At 42.0% G+C, this 18,410-nt stretch overlaps 1 protein-coding gene across 1 annotated transcript in view; it reads left to right on the forward strand.

The window, feature by feature from the left end:
* efr3a (EFR3 homolog A) overlaps nucleotides 1-18,410 on the forward strand; it is an 85,997-nt gene that overhangs the window by 18,511 nt on the left and 49,076 nt on the right. Inside the window, exons 3-5 of the mRNA XM_084546561.1 lie at nucleotides 13,711-13,787; nucleotides 15,951-16,078; nucleotides 17,695-17,845. Of these exons, the coding sequence (XP_084402687.1) occupies nucleotides 13,711-13,787; nucleotides 15,951-16,078; nucleotides 17,695-17,845 (356 nt within the window). The remainder of the gene's footprint in view (nucleotides 1-13,710; nucleotides 13,788-15,950; nucleotides 16,079-17,694; nucleotides 17,846-18,410) is intronic.

An 18,410-nucleotide genomic window follows, 5' to 3' on the forward strand; every position in this document is an offset into this window, starting at 1 on the left:
CCTTGCTGTTGTTGCTACTTGCATTGCATTTCAGTATTTGTCTACAGGCCTGGGTTTAAAAAACAAAATATATATTTTATGATTAAAAATGATTTTCATTTGAAAGATACGACATCAATTCATAAAATCCTCTGTTCATTCTTTTAAAAATACGAACCATTTGCTGCATCTTCTCGTTAGAAACCTCGCTACATGATTGGTTTTGCACACAAACGCTCACGAGACAATGCAACGACATTAGCTCCACCTCTGAGTGCACTATCAGACCTGAAAGCTGAAATTAGAGGGAAAATATTGTGAAAATTCTGCAAAACTCAGTTTTAGTTTGAAGTAAAATAGTTTAAAAACTGAAATATCTCTAAACGAGTCTGTACTGACTTTAACCAAATCAGGACCTTGTAAATCCAAATCGAGTTGATTCAGGAAATCAGTAGTGATACCCGGGGCTACTCGGCTGTACAGATGTATCTTAACTTGCACTAAAGTATGTAAGTAGTAAAGGAAGCTAAGATTTTGTTGACATCCTGGACGTAGGTCACTTCAGGTTTGTTTCTGCACATCCAGATTATCTCTACAGTCTCACACAACAGGCAAAAATAAAAAAGGTAAACATAAATGAGAAACATTTCCTCCATTTTCCAGCTTTGCAATAAGGGTGGAAAATAATGGGTGGCTGGAAAAAAAAGCAATTACAAAAGGCAAAGCTAATCTATATGCTGCACAATTGATAAATGAAAGCAATTTAATGCGCTTTGCATAAACCACACAATAATCAGGAGGTGTTAGACCAAACCAGTCAAAGGACAGATAAAAAGTAATGAAAATGAACTCCACAAATATACAAAAAGGATAAAAATGGAAACGAATACAAGACGGAAATGTGAAGCAGATAATAAAGATGATAGAAAGAATGGGAGCCATGGACCTCCTCCCGAGGGAGAAATGCTTCGTTATCATGTCAAATATAAACATTTAAACAAGTTTTTTCCCATTTGAGGTCTGTTTCAGTTTAGCAGCTCTTTAATAAGACAAGTTTGAATGCACTCAATCCAGAATGTGAGTTTCCAAAGAGTACTAGTCACGTAGCCAGAGGAGTATGGCATTTGTTATTCTAACAGGTGGATAGAGCACATTTATCTAAAATCAAAGCTAAAACAAAGGCAACTGGACTTGAATGACTTGAATTGTCCAATGTCTGTTTTTATATATATACATTGCTGCTTTAAAAAGTATTTGCGGGTAACTGCTGATCAGTCCTGTTGACGACTGACCAGCAGTTACCGGAAACGTTTAGTTTGTTGGAGGAATTTTAGCCCATTCCTCAGAACAGAACCACTTCAGTTCTGAGATGTTGGTGGGTTTCCTCACATCAACTGCTTGCTTCAGGTCCTTCCACAACATTTCTATTGGATTAAGGTCAGTTCCAGAAAACTGAACACAAAAACCAGTAAGACACAAACTTCAAATGTTCTGTTATGTCAAATGCTGATCTCACACAGATCGAGGTCTTACGTTGTATTCTGCGTTTGTATCTGATGCTGTGAAACCAGAGCTTCAGTACCATTTCTTTTTTGGTTTAGCAGTAACTTAGAAAAACCCTGGATCTGGTGGCATTGATCAGCCCAGATGGAATGGAAATGTTATATCGGCGCTCCATCAGACACGCTGACTCATTAGCGTCGCATCGCCCCGTTACCACAAAAAGAATTGGCCTAAACAGACGGTCCCTGTGGCATTTAAGCTGCTTCCTTCTGCAGATTCAGAAAAGGTCAAATTAATATTGAACGCTGCTCATTCAGACTTCCTAGACGTGTGCTGCTTTAGTCCTTTAATAATATTCCTAAATTAAACTTGTGCAAAAAAAAGACGCTTTAGTTGCTGATTGTAAGTGTTTTTTCTTCTGAGTCATTGTGTTGTCATTGGCCGTGGGACACATTTGTCCTCATTCCTTTGGTAGAACACACAACGAGTCCTGGGTCCCAAGTTAAATGTCGTAAAGCAAAAACTACCTCCTTATAGCGAAGAAGATTAAAAATAAATTTGACAAATATTAATATTTTGGTGAGAATGTTTCATAAATAAAGCAGGTAAGAATATCTGTCTGTAGCTACCAACATTAACACAATGCTGCAGAGGAGCATGCATGCTATGATGATAAATAACAAGCATGAAAGAGACCTTGAGAAGCCTCGTGTCCGGCGGTCTGATAATCCCGCCGATAGACCGCTGGACCCGTCCAGAACTGCAGGCCACAGAGAGAGAGAACAAAAACAGATTTTTAAGCAGCATAAATTTAGATATCCGTCTGGCCGGGACCGCAGCAGAGCAACGGGGAGGCTGTAAATTTATGGGTCATCATCTGTTTTTGTGCATGTGCCCTTCAAGGTTCAAAAGCAGAAACGTGGTAATGCAAGTCAATGAGCCCACCAGCCATTCAGAGCCGCCGCCGCCGCGTTCAAAGCAAGCAAACACTTTGGACATTTGCAAAAACGCATAAACATCAGTGTGTGTGACGACATTTTATACAACGGACAAACAAACTCGCAGCTGTGGATCAGGATGAGGAGGCTTCCTGTGGTTCCTCATATTTACTGATGCTTTGTGTTCCTGACAACTGAACCAGAGATAGATCACTGAGAACATCAGTCTGTGTTCTTTGTTTTAGGTTAAAGGCTCTGCAGAATCAGACATGAGTGCTGCTCACACAGGTTACGATGCTTTGACTGAGTTTTCTCAGTTTTTGCCCAAACGGCTGATAGTGTCCAGTATGTAGAGCTGGAAAGTTACAGGGTCATTGTTTTCAAGCCTGAATGCCATGAACAGATTCATATTCTGGTCTGACAAACATAGGCTAATGTAAGGAAATATTAAAAAGCTATCAGTTCTATTTTGCATCTTACTGCGCTGTTAAACAAGAGAAGCACCAGACTAAGACTAAAAACAAGATGTTATTTAGTCATATGTTTAAAGAGAACATGAATCTGTGTAGCTATAAAACACTCATATGAATATTTCACTTAAATATTTATGACTTCAAAACACACTAGGATAATCTTGAAGCTGCTTGCAGGAGAATTTCAAAAGCACAGATTAGGAACATTAATCTGGTTAAATTCTCCTCCTAAATGATGAATGTGACTCAGATAAAGACATAAAGGACGTGACCTGTGTGGAAAATGCAGAAAATATGGATCTGTTGCTATTGTACTGCTAATATCATTAAAATGGCCTCTAGCCTAGAATCTAGCTCCACACAGAGGGAAGTTGGTCTGCAGTCTCTCTGTTCAGAGCTGGTTATGATCCAGCAAAGATCTGTCGGGCCAATCAAATCGTTATTGACAATAATTCACATTTACTATTTTACTGCTGATTTAGTTAAAATGCGCTCTAGCCTAGAATCTGGTCTGGAGACTCTCTGTTGGGAACTGATTATGCTCCTGCTACTCCAGGCTGATTGATTGATTTGATTTGACTTAACATAATATACTTGGTCAATAAGCCACTTCATTAGAACAGCTTTAGTTTGATGTCTTCATGGACCCAATAAAAGACCTTTAGATCTTTAAATCTGTCACCGTCTGCTTTTTTCTCAACACTTCCCCAAATGTTCTGCCCGTCACTCTCCGCCAGGCCTCGCTCGCAGCTCGTCCAAATCAAACTTCTATGTCATGACTCTACAGACGCCACTTCATTTATTAATGTTTGGCCATCTCCAAGGACGACAGCCGCACAAGGGCGCGTTAACAACGTGAACAAACTGAACAAGGGCGCGGCGAGAATGAAGTTGTCAGACGAGTGATTGACAGCGTGCAGAGCGTTGTGGCTTTCATCTGCTTGTCAAAGGGGCCAGGGAATTAATCAGCGGGGGTGAGGGCGTTCTTTAATCTTGTAGATTACGCGGCCTACAGACGCTTTAGGTGTAGATTAAAGGACACGGCGCCGCTGGAGGTGAGATTTACTGTGGATACTTACGACTGGAGACAAGATGGAAGAGGTTTAAAGATGCCCCGGCGGGTCAGAATTAACTGGCAGCATTTAGAGAGTAAATTCTCATGTTGCAGCTCAAGTATCTGCAGAAGGGCAATCATCTTATCACCTCCTGCTCTTAATGCAGAACACAAAGTTGTGCGTTGACTCTATTTGACCTCTGGGAGAGTTGGAGGATTAAAGCTGGAGGCTGAGTTTTGATTCCGAAGAGTTTGGTTGCAGCTGACATATAAATGTGATGAGTTTTAAACATGATTAGAGTCGCTCAGCAACTACAGACACCTTCTGTCAGACGTTCTCACCATATCTGAAAGATCAGTTTGTACAGTTTCAGTCAATCCAAGTCCTGATCTGATCCTAAATGTCCTAGAGTTGGTCTCCTGTAGCTTCCTAAAGTCTGTCCTTGTCTTCCTTGTCTTCTCCTAGAGTTGGTCTCCTGTAGCTTCCTAAAGTCTGTCCTTGTCTTCCTTATCTTCTCCTAGAGTTGGTCTCCTGTAGCGTCCTAAAGTCTGTCCTTGTCTTCCCTGTCTTCTCCTAGAGTTGGTCTCCTGTAGCTTCCTAAAGTCTGTCCTTGTCTTCCCTGTCTTCTCCTAGAGTTGGTCTCCTGTAGCGTCCTAAAGTCTGTCCTTGTCTTCCCTGTCTTCTCCTAGAGTTGGTCTCCTGTAGCTTCCTAAAGTCTGTCCTTGTCTTCCTTGTCTTCTCCTAGAGTTGGTCTCCTGTAGCTTCCTAAAGTCTGTCCTTGTCTTCCTTGTCTTCTCCTAGAGTGGACTGGATTCAGTCCAATAAATCTTTCAGTCAAAGTTAATGTAGTGTGGAGAGGGTAGCTGGTACCTTGTGTTCTCTACTCCAGAAATGTTCTGGTCATCCAACGCTGCCATAAACTCCCTAACCCCCTCTGGATTAAGATGTTTCTCCTTGACGCTGTCTCCAGGAAACTTTTCTCTTCTTTTAAACGTTCAGTGTTTGTTGTTGTTGTTTGGGTGCAGCCTTTGACTGAGTGGACTCCATGGATTCTGTTTAGATGATCAACTACTACCACCTCACCACACATCCACATTACACTAGGTACTGATCAAGTACTGCCACACAGGAGACATCTTCTTCTTCTTCTTTGATTTTCAGCAGCTTTGACGCTAGCTGCTAGCTGCTAGCTGCCACTAAAACAGAAGAAGTCGTCTTGATGCTACAGACATGTGGTTTTGGTTTATGTCAGACCCAACAACAAAAGATCCAACTTGGCTGAAACCTGATTCAGCTGAGTTGAGTTTTACTCTGGATGAGTGTAGTGAGTGGAAGATGCACATGAACAGTTACTTTCTTGAAATCATTCAACTGCATCAGAACTTTAGTTTAAATCATTTAAATGGAAACCAGGCTCCTCAGTACATGACTTTGGTTCTGTTTCCTTCTTCCCACTTTTACTTTTCTTTCTTTTTTGGGTGTTAATGCTTCAAGATGTGTGCAGACTTCTGTTGAAATGTCTTTGACTCCTGATGTTATGGGATCCAGTCCCACTTGCTTTGCTGTTGCTGCAGATTAAGACGTCTTTCATCAACTGTTTTATTTCTTTTCTGCAGCACTTGGACAAGTTCTGAAAAGGCATCATGCACAGTTTCAGATTCATCCTTTCAAGGCTGACCCACTTTTTTGCGTATCTCTGCTTTCATCCTTTTATCCTGTTTTACCCGTTTACACATAAAATCAACATTTACAGCAAACTTTCTTTTGGTTGAACATCATTTTGACTGGGATTTCTTTGCTCGCTGTCAGATTATTATGGGCATGAAGTCAGAGGAACTTGGAGGCTCTTGTTTGCAGGGTTTGCCTCCATCTCTGTGTTGGATCACGTTTTCCTGTGAACACAGAGGCCGGTAACCCGAGCCGCCGCCGTGGACAGGCCAGCATTAGACCCGGTGGCGTCTCGTCTTCTCTGTCAGAAAAGTGGGGTAATCCCAGGTGATGATAGACGTGCAGCTCGAGGCCCATTGGCTCGACTCGTTTGCCCGTCATAGTCGTGAAGAGTCCGTAAAAACCTGAAGCTGGGAGTTTGTGCTTTTGTTGTCGCGGCTGTTTGTTGGTGGAAACGAGAAACTTCTCACTTAGGTTTTGGTGGATTTACTTTGAGAAGAGCCAGTTGTACCTTTTTGACCACAGCTTGGAGTTAAAACTAAAGCCACGGCTGGACCATGCCGTCTTTTTGTGTCTATGTGAGAAGGGGCATCCTGAGGAGGTACAGGCAGGTGCCTCGAACGGAGGCCGACGGAGCCTTCAACTACGGCCGAGCCTCAAACAGACGAGGCCTGCTCTGCTCCGGTAGGTCGGACAACATTTTAAGATGTTTGTTCTGCAGCGGGTTTGGAACAGAAGCGTTTCAAAGTGAGAACCACATTATTAAATTAAGAGAGAGGGACAAATAGTGATGAATCTGTTGAATAAAACATTTTAATCTCAAATATATGTACCAATTAGACACAAACCAGCCGACTTTAAGGGTCTTTGTTGGGGTTAATGTTTGGCGTCAACAGTTGCCAAAGTAAAATGAAATTCATCAAAACCTCGAGTGTTTTCTGCAAATCAGTGAAAATAAGACACAGTTTGTTTTTAAATGCTGTCAGTGAACATCTCAGACGCATCCGTCTTCCTTTTCACTCGTTCACTGATGAGATATTTACAGATTCAAGTCGTACACGGATGGATTTTATGCAGGTGAAGTGTTGCGTGTCGTGTCTGATTTGTGTTGCAGCGATTCATTTGTGTTGGGCGTTGTACCTTGAGATGGAAACTATCTTTATTTCATCAGCATTTAATGAGAACTTTTGCTTCTTTTCTGGAATAAAAAATAGACTCTGCAGTAAAATGTAATAATTTCATTATTTCATTAGTATGAGTATTAGATTTAATGGCCCGGACTAAGGATGAGAATTGCTGCGATTTTGACAATATCAACGTCTTTACCAATTCTGCTGATCAGTACGATTTGTTAAAGATTCTCGTATTAATTCCTGTGTGGGGGGGAAAATAAAAAAGTTGTTCTATGTGGTTTAGCATCGCTGATGTGAGGGGACTAAAAAGACACGTTTCACTCTCACCTCAACACCACCACCACATTATTTAGGTTGAGCGAGACGTGTACAACTTTTTGCTGATTTCGCCAATCAACAGGAAACGGTGCATGAAATCGCAGACGTACGCTGTTTGCAAACGGCATCAGTTTCATCTGGTTTAGTGAAACGCAGCCAAGCCTGAGATCACTTCTTCTTCATCTGCATGATTCCTTGAGAGCTACTGTTAGCTGGGAGGCTAGGAAGCTAGGCTAGGAAGAGCTACTGTTAGCTGGGAGGCTAGGAAGCTAGGCTAGAAAGAGCCACTATTAGCTGGGAGGCTAGGAAGAGCTAGAAGCCGTTGTACAGAGCTGGCCTCTCCTGAATCATGCTGATCAGTTGGTCTACAGTTCATTCTCTCTAGATCATCATGTTGTTGAGGAAATATTTGTAGATTTTAATGTTCAGATGAGACGAATATGTCAAAGTCCGGCTAGTGCCAACGATGCACAGCCAAAGCTAGGGTTACCGACACTCACAGATGGCCCGACACCAGGAAATGTCCGACCGTCATCACCAGTAGCTGCTCAAGTGTATTTGTACATTTTCTTCTGTATTTAAAAAAACATCTGTCCACAGTTTAAGACGTTTTATTTGTGTCACAGAGACTATTGACTGATGAATTAAGAATGAAGTTTCCCTCTCCAAGAATACATCTCAGATTCACAGCGCTGACATAAACCAGCCTATCAAGTAAACACAGTTCCATGTGAATCTTATGTTCTACCCCTCTGCTTTGGTTTTCAGGGTGTGTTGGTTTCTCAGTACTTTTCCACTCGCTCTGTTTATTCAGGGTTTGTTCGGTGGCCGTCCAGGTCTCCTCTGTGGGAATCGATAAAAAATAAAGATTGTGTTAGTACTCTGCTCAGGTGCACGGCAGTCGGCTGCATGATGAAAAAATCTGTACCCCACATGCAACTCTGATGAAAACACTTGTTAAGAAGGCGTTCAGGAGACAAAAATACAGAAGATTTAATCATATTCCTGTGAAAACACTCGTCTTTTGCTGCGTATTTCCAATCATATCTCTCATGAACGCAGGCGGTGACGTCAACGCTTGCATTTTTATTAATTTCTCCCGCCTCCGTGTTACGTGGCGGCGGGATGATGGATCTGATCCTCTGTAATGGCCTCCTCTCGGCCAGCTGAGTTTGTCGTGTTCAGGTGTAATTCATCAGTCCGTGCGACCACCACAATCTCGCCATCAGAGGCCCTCTCAGCTGCTGTGATTATGCAGCCTTCTCTGCAGATCTATAGCCGCACGCTTTGAATTGATGCATCGCCTCGATTGCCGTATTGAAGCCATGATGCTCTCACCCAGAATGGGTTTTAATGTCATCTGGAGCTGCTGCTTGTCGTTCATTTATCTGCCACTGGTGCCTCGGTGCAAACCAACGAGCTGACCAGGCCTGAATGCAGTCAGTTAGTACTTTTATTAAACCTTCATGTGGTCAGAAAACAAGCGAATCTTTAATTTACAGAGACTTTCCTTGATAAATGTCAATCACATCTAAAATAAATTGAGTAATTGAACCAAAACTCAACAGGACTTGGTGTAGGACACGTCCACCTACTCCTTGAAGTTCCAAAGTTACCACTAGAACATCGCGTCTCTAATTTAAAGAATTCATTAACTGTCTTCTAATGAACACACACTGATGGGTCCACTTATTTTTGGACACTGGCACAATATGTGTTGTTTTAGCACAGTTATATAATAAAATCTGGGAACGAAGAGCGGACTCTCAGCTTTAATTTGAGGGTGTTCACATCCAAACTGGAGGAACGGTCCAGGAGTTAAAACCATTTTTATTTACAGTCAACTGTTACTAAGGTTTTCTATATAATTGATCAACGTTTTATTAACTATAATTAACGTTATAGTTAATAAAACAGGAAGAAAAACAAAAAAACAACCGGAAACAACTGGACAAAGCAGCTTCTTCAGTTCTTTGTCTCCTTCTTCTTCTACTTTGTTGTCAACATCCTACGTCCACTCCTACTTTGTCATCTTTTTTCGTCTTCGTTGTCCTCATCTCCACCGTCTTTGTCATGTCCTCCTCTGTTGTCATTGTCTCCTCCTTCGTTGTCTTTGTTCCTCGTCTTTGCCGTCTTCATCTTCTTAGTCTTCTTGGTTGTCTCCATCTACTTTGTCGCCTCCTTCTTCCGTCTTTGTTCTTCATCTCCTTCATCTTTTTTCCTCTTCTTTATTGTTTGTCATTTGTCTTCCTCATTGGTTGTCTTCTTCATCGTCTTCATCACCTTCCTTATCTTCTTTGACTTCAACATTGTCTCCTTTTGTGTCATCTTCCTTCGTCCTCTTTGTCTCCCTCCTGGTCCACTTCTTCGTTTCTTTCTTCTTCCGTGTTAAGTTTTTCACTTTGTCGGTAAAGTTTCAGAACAGTTCATCTCAGATCAGAAATATTATCAGTGATTAACGTAGCTGGTGATATTTAGTTTACACACAGAGCCTCCGTCACAGAAACAATTATCACCCTGAGTGTTGGTGGACGGCGGATCAGAGGCAGAATAATGAGGATGTAAATAGAAAGCCGTCATAGCTCGTCTCTGCAGCTCTGTCCTGGGGCCGATCCATCTGCTGTCCCTGAACGCCCCGCACAGGAGGAGGAAGAGGAGCTGCAGGCTTCCAGGTGTTTTCACTCCATTTTCAGTGTCTTCTCACAGAGACTCTGCACTTCCTCCAGTGTGCATAAAATATCTACAGTGACAGAAAAAAGAAGTTAGTTTGGATTGATTCCCAAAACACTTAGAGCCAATAATAACAATACAACCTCCTGATACTCTCCTGCCAGAATCCACCTCCTCTCTCCCAACAAATACCTGCAGGAAGCCAAGATTTTCACTTTCTTAAACGGTGCAAAACAAACTGAAACACTGCCTCACGTGTTTCCTTTCAAGCTCAAACTATAAGAAATGAGCTCGGGCTGGAAGAGACGCTGGCTTTGAAGTTCTCTGAATGATATTAACCTCGTAGCGTGATCGATTTAAATCTTTTTTACGTTGACGTTTTTCCATGTTTGGTGACTTTAGAAAGCGTCTCCTGTGATGCACAGACGGTGAGAGGAGGATCAGTTGGTGAAGGATATTAGTGCGAGAGGTCATCTGCTGATCAATAGCAGCTTTGTTTAGACAGGAGTTGGTCTGTGTGCTCTCAATTGATTTCCATAGAGACTTCCTCAGATTCCCAACAAACACAGCCTGTATTCTTAGGAACGAACAGCAGAGTTTAATGATCGCCAGTGGAATTTGTAGATCGAGCTCATCGTCTTTTATAGCGCCGTGTTTCTGAATCTGTAATGTTTTGGTAGAGAGAGCATAGTTCATCGTTCTTAATATCAAATCTCATTGCTTACAGTTAAAAGTTTTTGCATCCTTCAGAATTTTCTGCATTTCTGCATAGAAATGTCTTCAAGCATCAGCAGACTTAAGATGAGGAGAACCCAATTGAACAAATGAAACAGATATATTCAAGAAAATGCGCCAATATTACAGAACCACTTCAGTTCTGAGATGTTGGTGGGTTTCCTCACATCAACTGCTTGCTTCAGGTCCTTCCACAACATTTCTATTGGATTAAGGTCAGGACTGATCCAAACTACTGGAGCCAGTTACTCATATTTCCTGTAGGTGGCGCAGATTAGATTATTGTGTCTGAACTCTGTGCATCAGTGGCCCCGGTGTGCTCGCTGTTGTCCCGTCTCACATTTCAGTTTCTTCCTGTGAACGTCCCCTCGTCCTATTTTGAACTGTGAAATCTAGACGCAGGATCATTACATGAAACATTAGCCTGTGTTAGTGTAAAAGAGCTTAGAGTGTTTTCCAGCGGTCGATGAATCTTTGACGTCGTGTACGTCACGAGTGAGCGGTGGAGATCTTGAACTGGTTGGACGTGTATTGATTTGTTGATTCTAATCTGAGCAGGAATTATTTTGAATTAAAATGTCCGCCAAGCATCCTCCTGTTTAAATGTGTGCAGTGACGTGTGCAGCAACATCCATGGCTGAAAAATGAAGCCAACACAGAAGTACTGAAACCTGCAGTTCCTCTAATGTCCACTAGAGGTCCCAACAGCGAGTCAATCCTCATAGACGTCCACGTAAAGACGTTACAGCAGAAGTAAAGTTTAAAAACTAACGGCTGCTGAAAATAGCAAGCAGGAGGTGGTCGGGGTGGATGGTGGGCACGCAAAGCATCTAGACTCCAGCCTGTGGTTGTGATAAGAAAAGATAAATATTTGTCTCTAGTCACTGGAAACGTGTTAGTGGGTAAAAATAAGCATTTTAATAATGCAGCAGTCTGTGTGAACTATTTTTATATCACCTGGAAACCAGAGGAACTTCCCACGCCTACACATGTTTTGTGGTGGAAAGTTAATCTGGAGAACTGATTCTGCTCCCTGTAGAGATCTGCCGGGCCAATCAGATCGTTTTGGGGGCGGGGCTTGATGCAGTGATGGATGGAAGAGCAACAGCAGTCATTTTTGTTGCTATATAAAGTCCCAGTGATCAGGTTTCATTTCGTACTGAGTGTTTAAAGCCGACAGGTCACACTCGTGCTGCTGCGATAAAGTGGCAGGTAATTACAGGATCCTTAATGAACGCCTAAACGGTTGCCTTGGCAACGGGCTGTTGATACGAGCCGTAATGAAGCCAGTCAAGCCCTCGGCCTCCTGGGGGGCCGCCGTCAGGCTGAGGAATAAACTCAAGAGGTGTTAAGGCGACCTCGTGTCACCTGAGGGGTCTTTATGTAGCGTGAAGGATGCTGTCTGAGCAGGGGCTCCTGGGAAATGAGGTCCTCGGCCTTCTTTAAATTAATTGTGACGAGGGCAGGGAGGAAAAATGGTGGCGTGGGTAGCTATGTACACAGAAGCTGTTGAAGCTGATGATATAATATTAATGTGTCTTTTTATTCCTTAAAATGCTTCAATAATGGAAAGATTTGTAAGAAACAATCTGTTGCATGAATTATTGCAAATTGTTTATGTTGGAGACGTCTCTGGTTCTGATTCAGTACTAAATCAAAACTGTTTAAATAATTATATATTTTCTTTGCAGATGATACAGTTTTGTTTTTGGGCGGTGACCCAGTGTTTGTTAGAGGCTGTAAAGTCATTAAATCTAATTCTCATTTAAGTAAAGTTGTGTAGTTCTATATTTATAATAGATGAAATTTGTTCCGTATGCCCCAACCCTAATAAATAAAAGCTTCCAGTATTTTTGAAAACTCTTCAATCTTTCTTTCTTAAAATCTCCCGGTTCGTTTCTTCTGCTTTCCTGTGCCGTGTATGGGTTTCTGTTTCTTTGGAGATGTTTGCGTTGTGTTGGATGTAGTCCGGTGTCCGTTGTTAAATGGCTTCGGCCATCGATCGTCTGTCAGAGAAGCTGAACGCTGCAGTGACCTTTCAGTTTCACCACCAACAACATCAACAACAACAACAATGTGCTCAAAGTCGCTGATCAGGAAGAAACGTTCACTAATCTCTGCTGAGATTTTTAGATGCCGTGGTGATACATCAGAGTTCATGTTGGCTGCAGGAGGCTGGAGGATTTATTTATTTATTTTTTTTTGCCAAAAATAAATAAAATTAGTGAGTAAGATGTTTTGTTGGAACGGTGATCTGTAAATTTGACTTTTACTCATCATATGGATGGATGGATGATAGATATAAAGATATGGATGGATGGATGGAGGGGTAGATTGTGTCTTGAGGACAAAGGCAAACACTAAAATCAACTATTTAGACAGAATGTATCGACTTTGAAGACGAAACCATTTCAAAACACTAATCTCATATTGATTTTCACGAGAACACGACGATTTCTCCAAATGTCAGTGAACACACCACAGTCAGACCTGTCCTCTCTGGAGTCCGCCGCCATCTTTCCTCAGCGTGACTTTAACTTATTCACCCCACACGGCCGACTCTGATGACTTATCACTTGTTATTGACCCGAGGGCTGCTGCTGGTCATACTAATTCATGGCGGTCAATAGGAGGCGACCTATCACAGCCTGTTGTTGAATACAGAGTGAGTCTGGATTGTCTCAGCCGCTCCCACACCTCCACACGAGTCTCAGGAGGAAAACATGAATATGTTTGTCCTGCCAGGTTCTCATTGATTCATCAGATTGAAGTGATTTTTAGCCACTTTACTGCAGCTGGGGAGTTATATGGAGGATATACAGAGCCGGAGAACAGGCCCAAACCAGGACATTAGCACCCCCATGTTTGATGGAGGGATGAGGTTCTGATGCTGGAATGATGCAGTGTTGGTTCATCTCATTTAAACCAAACTATTCTACTTTGGTCTCATCTGTCCACTAAACATTGTCCCAGTAGTCTTCTGGCTTGTCCACATGATGTTTAGAAGATTACTGCTTGAATGGTTGACGGATACGTACAACTGCGAGGTGGTAACTCTACAATGATACTCGATGTTGGACTCTTGAAACGGTTACAGATTCTGTTTATAGTCTTTCTGAGTCCTGCATCTGTTGTAAATATTTTCCTTGGAGATGGTCAGACCTCATGAGTGCAGCTAATTACACAACGTCAGGAGGTCTGAAGGTCTGAAGGTCTTTGTTTTTTTTTTTTCTTGCAGGGGTTTGTGGCTGCTGTGGGCCGCTGAGGCCGAGGTACAAACGCCTGGTGGACAACATCTTCCCTGAGGATCCCAAAGTGAGTACCTGAAGCATATCACACCTTCAGTTTGTTGCTGGATTCTTTATCTCCTCGTATTCAGTTTCCTACTCCGTGCACCCTGGTACTAGGTTGGTAAAGTTTCCTCTACATGACTCAAAGCTGGACAGTTGCTGCCATTTGAGTATAAAGCTAATTTTTTAGATAGAGATAGAACACATGTTTACTCAGTGATTATAATTATTTTGTTCCCCAGAGGATAAACTCTTATGTTTTTAGTCATACTCTAATCTTTAGAGCCACCAGTGTAGCCACCACTACTGGAATTTATGGTTTAAACTTTAATACGGACAACTACATCCATATTAGTACATCAATCATGGTCCCCAGAGGATGAACCCTAATGTTTTTAGTCATAGTCTTTTAGAGCCCCTCTAGGGAAGCTCGTGAGGATGTCAGTGAGTCAGTAGCATTTAGCCAAAGCAGCTAACGTACAACGTGACTGAGCAACCGTCAGCATGGCAGCAGTCCCAATGGTGGAACAAGTTTAGAACATTTTAATTAAGATAAAACACGATAATCCCTTTTTGTTTAGTGTCCAGCTTGTGTGAGTTGTATTCATGTTTTGACACTGCAGGACAAACAGGAGATAAGAATGAGTCAGTCCCAGTCAGTGTTCACTGTGTCTGGTCCTTTAGTGGTGAATCAACTCTCTGTTTAGTGCCTGGTCCTTATCACAGCGTGGAGACCACCAGAGAGCTCCTCCGTCACCACGGTGAAATAATTGGCCGACCACCGTCTTTTAAATGTGACACAGCTTTGATAACCAGTTATTATCACCCGTTTGATTCCTCGACCTTAGTTAATTAAAACACTTAACCTGTTTGTGGTTGGTGCCGTTCACCGGGGACTGATTTTTATAGAATGTTTCTTTCCTCGTCGTCCCGCCGCATCTTATCAAGCACCTTTAGTTTAAGCAAACGGGTGCAGTGGGAAATCAGAACGCTTGAATGGTTAAGACCTTGTCAAATTAATTATCACTTGCTGAAAGCCTGAGGAGCTGGAAACACTCTGGGGACAGCCAATCACAGATTAACTCCCTCCTCTTTATGGATGACGCCCGGCAGGAATATATTTGTTTATGTCTGTTGTCTGTTATCACTACATTGACTTTCTAAGTTTCCAAAATGGCAGCTGATTTTAAATAAACTTTTTTTTTTCTCCATTCTCGTGGAGAGACGTCTTGATTCGTGGAACTGCATGAACTGTTCTCATTAGTTGTCAGAAGAATTTAAGTATGTTGTTTCCATTCACAGCTGTTTCACTTGTGTTTTGAATATTTTATAATTTTGCGCCAGTTCTTTTACCAGAGGAGCCAAGTCAAAGATGTTCACAACTTTTTCAGTTATCAAGTAGAATTTTCTACATTTCTGCATAAAAATTATTCAAAAGTATTCTGGAAAGTCGAAAAAGAACCCAATTAAACATGTGAAACAGAGATATTATACTTGTGCATTTGTTTAATCAAGAAAAAAATTATAATTTGTTCATATCTTTGAGTTTTTATAGTAAGTGAACCCTTGTTTTCTGTATCTGCTGTGATCTGTAAATGTTTCCGGTAACTGCTGATCAGTCCTGAAAGTAGACAATAAAATATTATACTTGTGTATTTATTTATTCAGGGTAAAATGATCCAATATTACATATCAGAGAGGTGCTCCTCTAGGATTAAATCAGAGTCCATGTGTTCAGAAGTGTTTCCATCAATGTAATGAGACTCAGGTGTGGTTCAGTTCCTGGTTTAGTTTCAATAAATCAGGGATTTGTCTCAGTCTGATCTTCACAACACATGTTTGTGGACAAAGGAGCTTTCTGAGGAGCTCAGAGAAAGAGTTGGTGTTGCTCATCAGGCTGGAAAAGGTTCCAGAACCATCTCTAAAGAGTTTGGAACCCACGAATAATCCACAGTCAGACAAATTGAAGACGACTGTTCCCCTCCACAGGAGTGGTCCACCAACAAAGATCACTCCATAATAGTCTGAGAGGTCCCAAAGGAACCCAGGGGAACTTCTAAGCAGCTAAAGGCCTCTCTCTCATTGGCTGATGTTAATGTTGATGAATCCACTGAACAACCATGGTGTGACCGCGTGTTTTCAGTTCTGATTTCATTGGTTTTGTTGAACTGTGTTGTGTTTCCCTCAGGATGGGCTCAGTAAATCAGACATGGAGAAGCTGACCTTCTACGCTGTATCTGCTCCAGAGAAACTGGACAGGATCGGAGCCTACCTCGCCGAGAGGCTGAGCAGAGATGTGGTGCGACACCGTTACGGGTGAGCAGCCTTTAATCCTTCTAGTTTCAGTTAAACCATGTAGCACCAGACGGAGGTAGTCAATACTTTCTCTTAAGGGTTCTCTGATCGATCGGCCACCAGTCAATATCAGCTGATATTACACCTAAATAGTTTGATCTGCAACGCCTGTAGCGGTCGATCAGACACAAGAATCACGAGATAAGAATCTCAAAATATCCTCCAGCCCCAGATACGTACACCTATCAGAGCAGAGCCAGTCGTCCCTCAAAGTGGACGTAGAGAGACTTTATTTATTGTGGCTTCAGTGTCATTAAATGTACATTCAAAGCAGGTATACGGTGCACATTTTACTTTTTCCTATTTTTTAATTTATGTAAAACATTTTTGGGCTCTGTCTGTTCTGCATTCATGTGTTTTAATAACTGTGTTTAACTTTCAGTGAGTTTAAAACGTCAAAAAAGAGAAATGTTATACCTGTGTGTTTGTTTGTGCAGGAAAATGAGCCAATATTACATATCAGTGAGGTTAATGTCAAGGCCAAATTAGAGTCCAGGTTTAGGTTCATTATTCCTGAGTAAAAACACATAATTGTGCTTTATTTTTTTTAACCGCACTCTGTTCATAGAAATAAGCTTCGAGCATCTGTACTTTCTCTTGAGTGTAAAATAATTCAGATGATCCATGGTGGAAAGAACCGACGGTATCTTAACCCAGCGTGACGTTACATGTCACATATTCACCCAAATGAAGCGTCCTAAGGTCAAACTTTTCTTATTTCCTAAGTGGAAATAAGAAAAGAACACACTTCAGTAGCGCTCGGTTTCAGAAAAGACCGATATAGACGTGTAATGATGCTTCACATGAAGTTAAGTGACATTTAAAAATAAAAAACGATGAAGGAAGATCTCAAAGAAACCATTAAACTCACTGAAGTGACGTCTGCTCCTGGACAGTAATTAAAACGAGACAGAAACGTCCCTCATGTGTTTCTAAAAGACCAGTCGACTCAGTGATTATAATGTCAGAAGTTGCTTTTAATTGGCTGCGGTTTATATTCCCAGAAGATCTCAACTCTTCCATCTGCAGTCGCCCGTGTGTCGTTACTAAACGTCGTTTGGTTTCTGTCGAGATGGGATTTGGCAAAGTCGGATTCTTCCCGATCGAGGATTCCTGCTGATGTAGATTCACATCATATAAGTCAACAGGAAGTTTAAATAAAGTGCTGGGTATCGCTCATCACTTCCTGAATTGGTTCATGTCTGATTTTCAGGCTCCAGACTCGATTCGATATATATTACACATAGTCATTCAGATTTAAAACGGATATTAAGTTAAAAGACTAGACTAGATCCACCTTCTCACCAGAAGAATAAATTCCAGTAGCCGATAGAAAGAAACCAAAACCAGTCGTCTTGTCGTCTACGATATGACCTGCAGAAATGAAAAGTCTCTCGTTATCTCCAGCGCCCAGGTCGGGACAAATAAGACGAGATGTATGTGAGGGTGGAGGACAGTTTGTAGAACATCTGGAGAGTTTGTTATCGATGTGGCAGATCAAACTATTTACATTGTTCAATCTTGTTCTGAGAAATCACAGCCATATGAAACTGATGAGGAAGTCCACCTGTGTGCAGGTACGTGGTGATCGCCATGGAGGCTCTGGACCAGCTGCTGATGGCCTGTCACTCTCAGAGCATCAAACCCTTCGTGGAGAGTTTCCTCCACATGGTCGCCAAGCTGCTGGAGTCCAGGGAGCCCGACCTGCAGGTCCTGGGAACCAACTCGGTAAGACGTCCATGTGTCTCCACCTGGTCTTAATCTAAATGTGTCTCCACATGCGTCCCCAGCCAGCACTTGAGATCTGATCTCAGTTTGTGTGTCTGTAAATCAGCAGCGCCATCATGTGGTCAGTAGAATATTGTACCAGCTGCTGTCTCTAATGGATCTCTACCTACCGCTGGATCAGAACCATCAACAGCTGCTTGTTGACTTGGAGACATGATCCAGATGTTGGAACAAGATGGAAAGACTCTCACATGTTGAGTTTGCTGTCATGTGTGTCGACTAGATTTTGTCCTTTTCTTCTCTAAACGTATGAGTGTAATTTCACGGAGCAGACTGAAGTCATGCGTCAGAGGTTGATGTTAGTGGTTAAATCACTGGTTTAACTTCTGGCAGAGGAAACGGTGAAAGACTCTAATTATTATTAGCCTCCAAATGTCAGCCCCTTCCTCCCTCGCAGTCGTCTGAAGGTGAACTCAGAGTAGGATTTTTTTCTTCCTCCTCCTATTCTGAGCCTGTCGTCCTTGCCATTGTTGGCGGTTCATGTGAGCAGAAAACCGAGCTGAAG

This window comes from Chelon labrosus (assembly GCF_963514085.1).
Source record: "Chelon labrosus genome assembly, chromosome: 6".
In the NCBI taxonomy this organism is placed as follows: domain Eukaryota; kingdom Metazoa; phylum Chordata; class Actinopteri; order Mugiliformes; family Mugilidae; genus Chelon; species Chelon labrosus.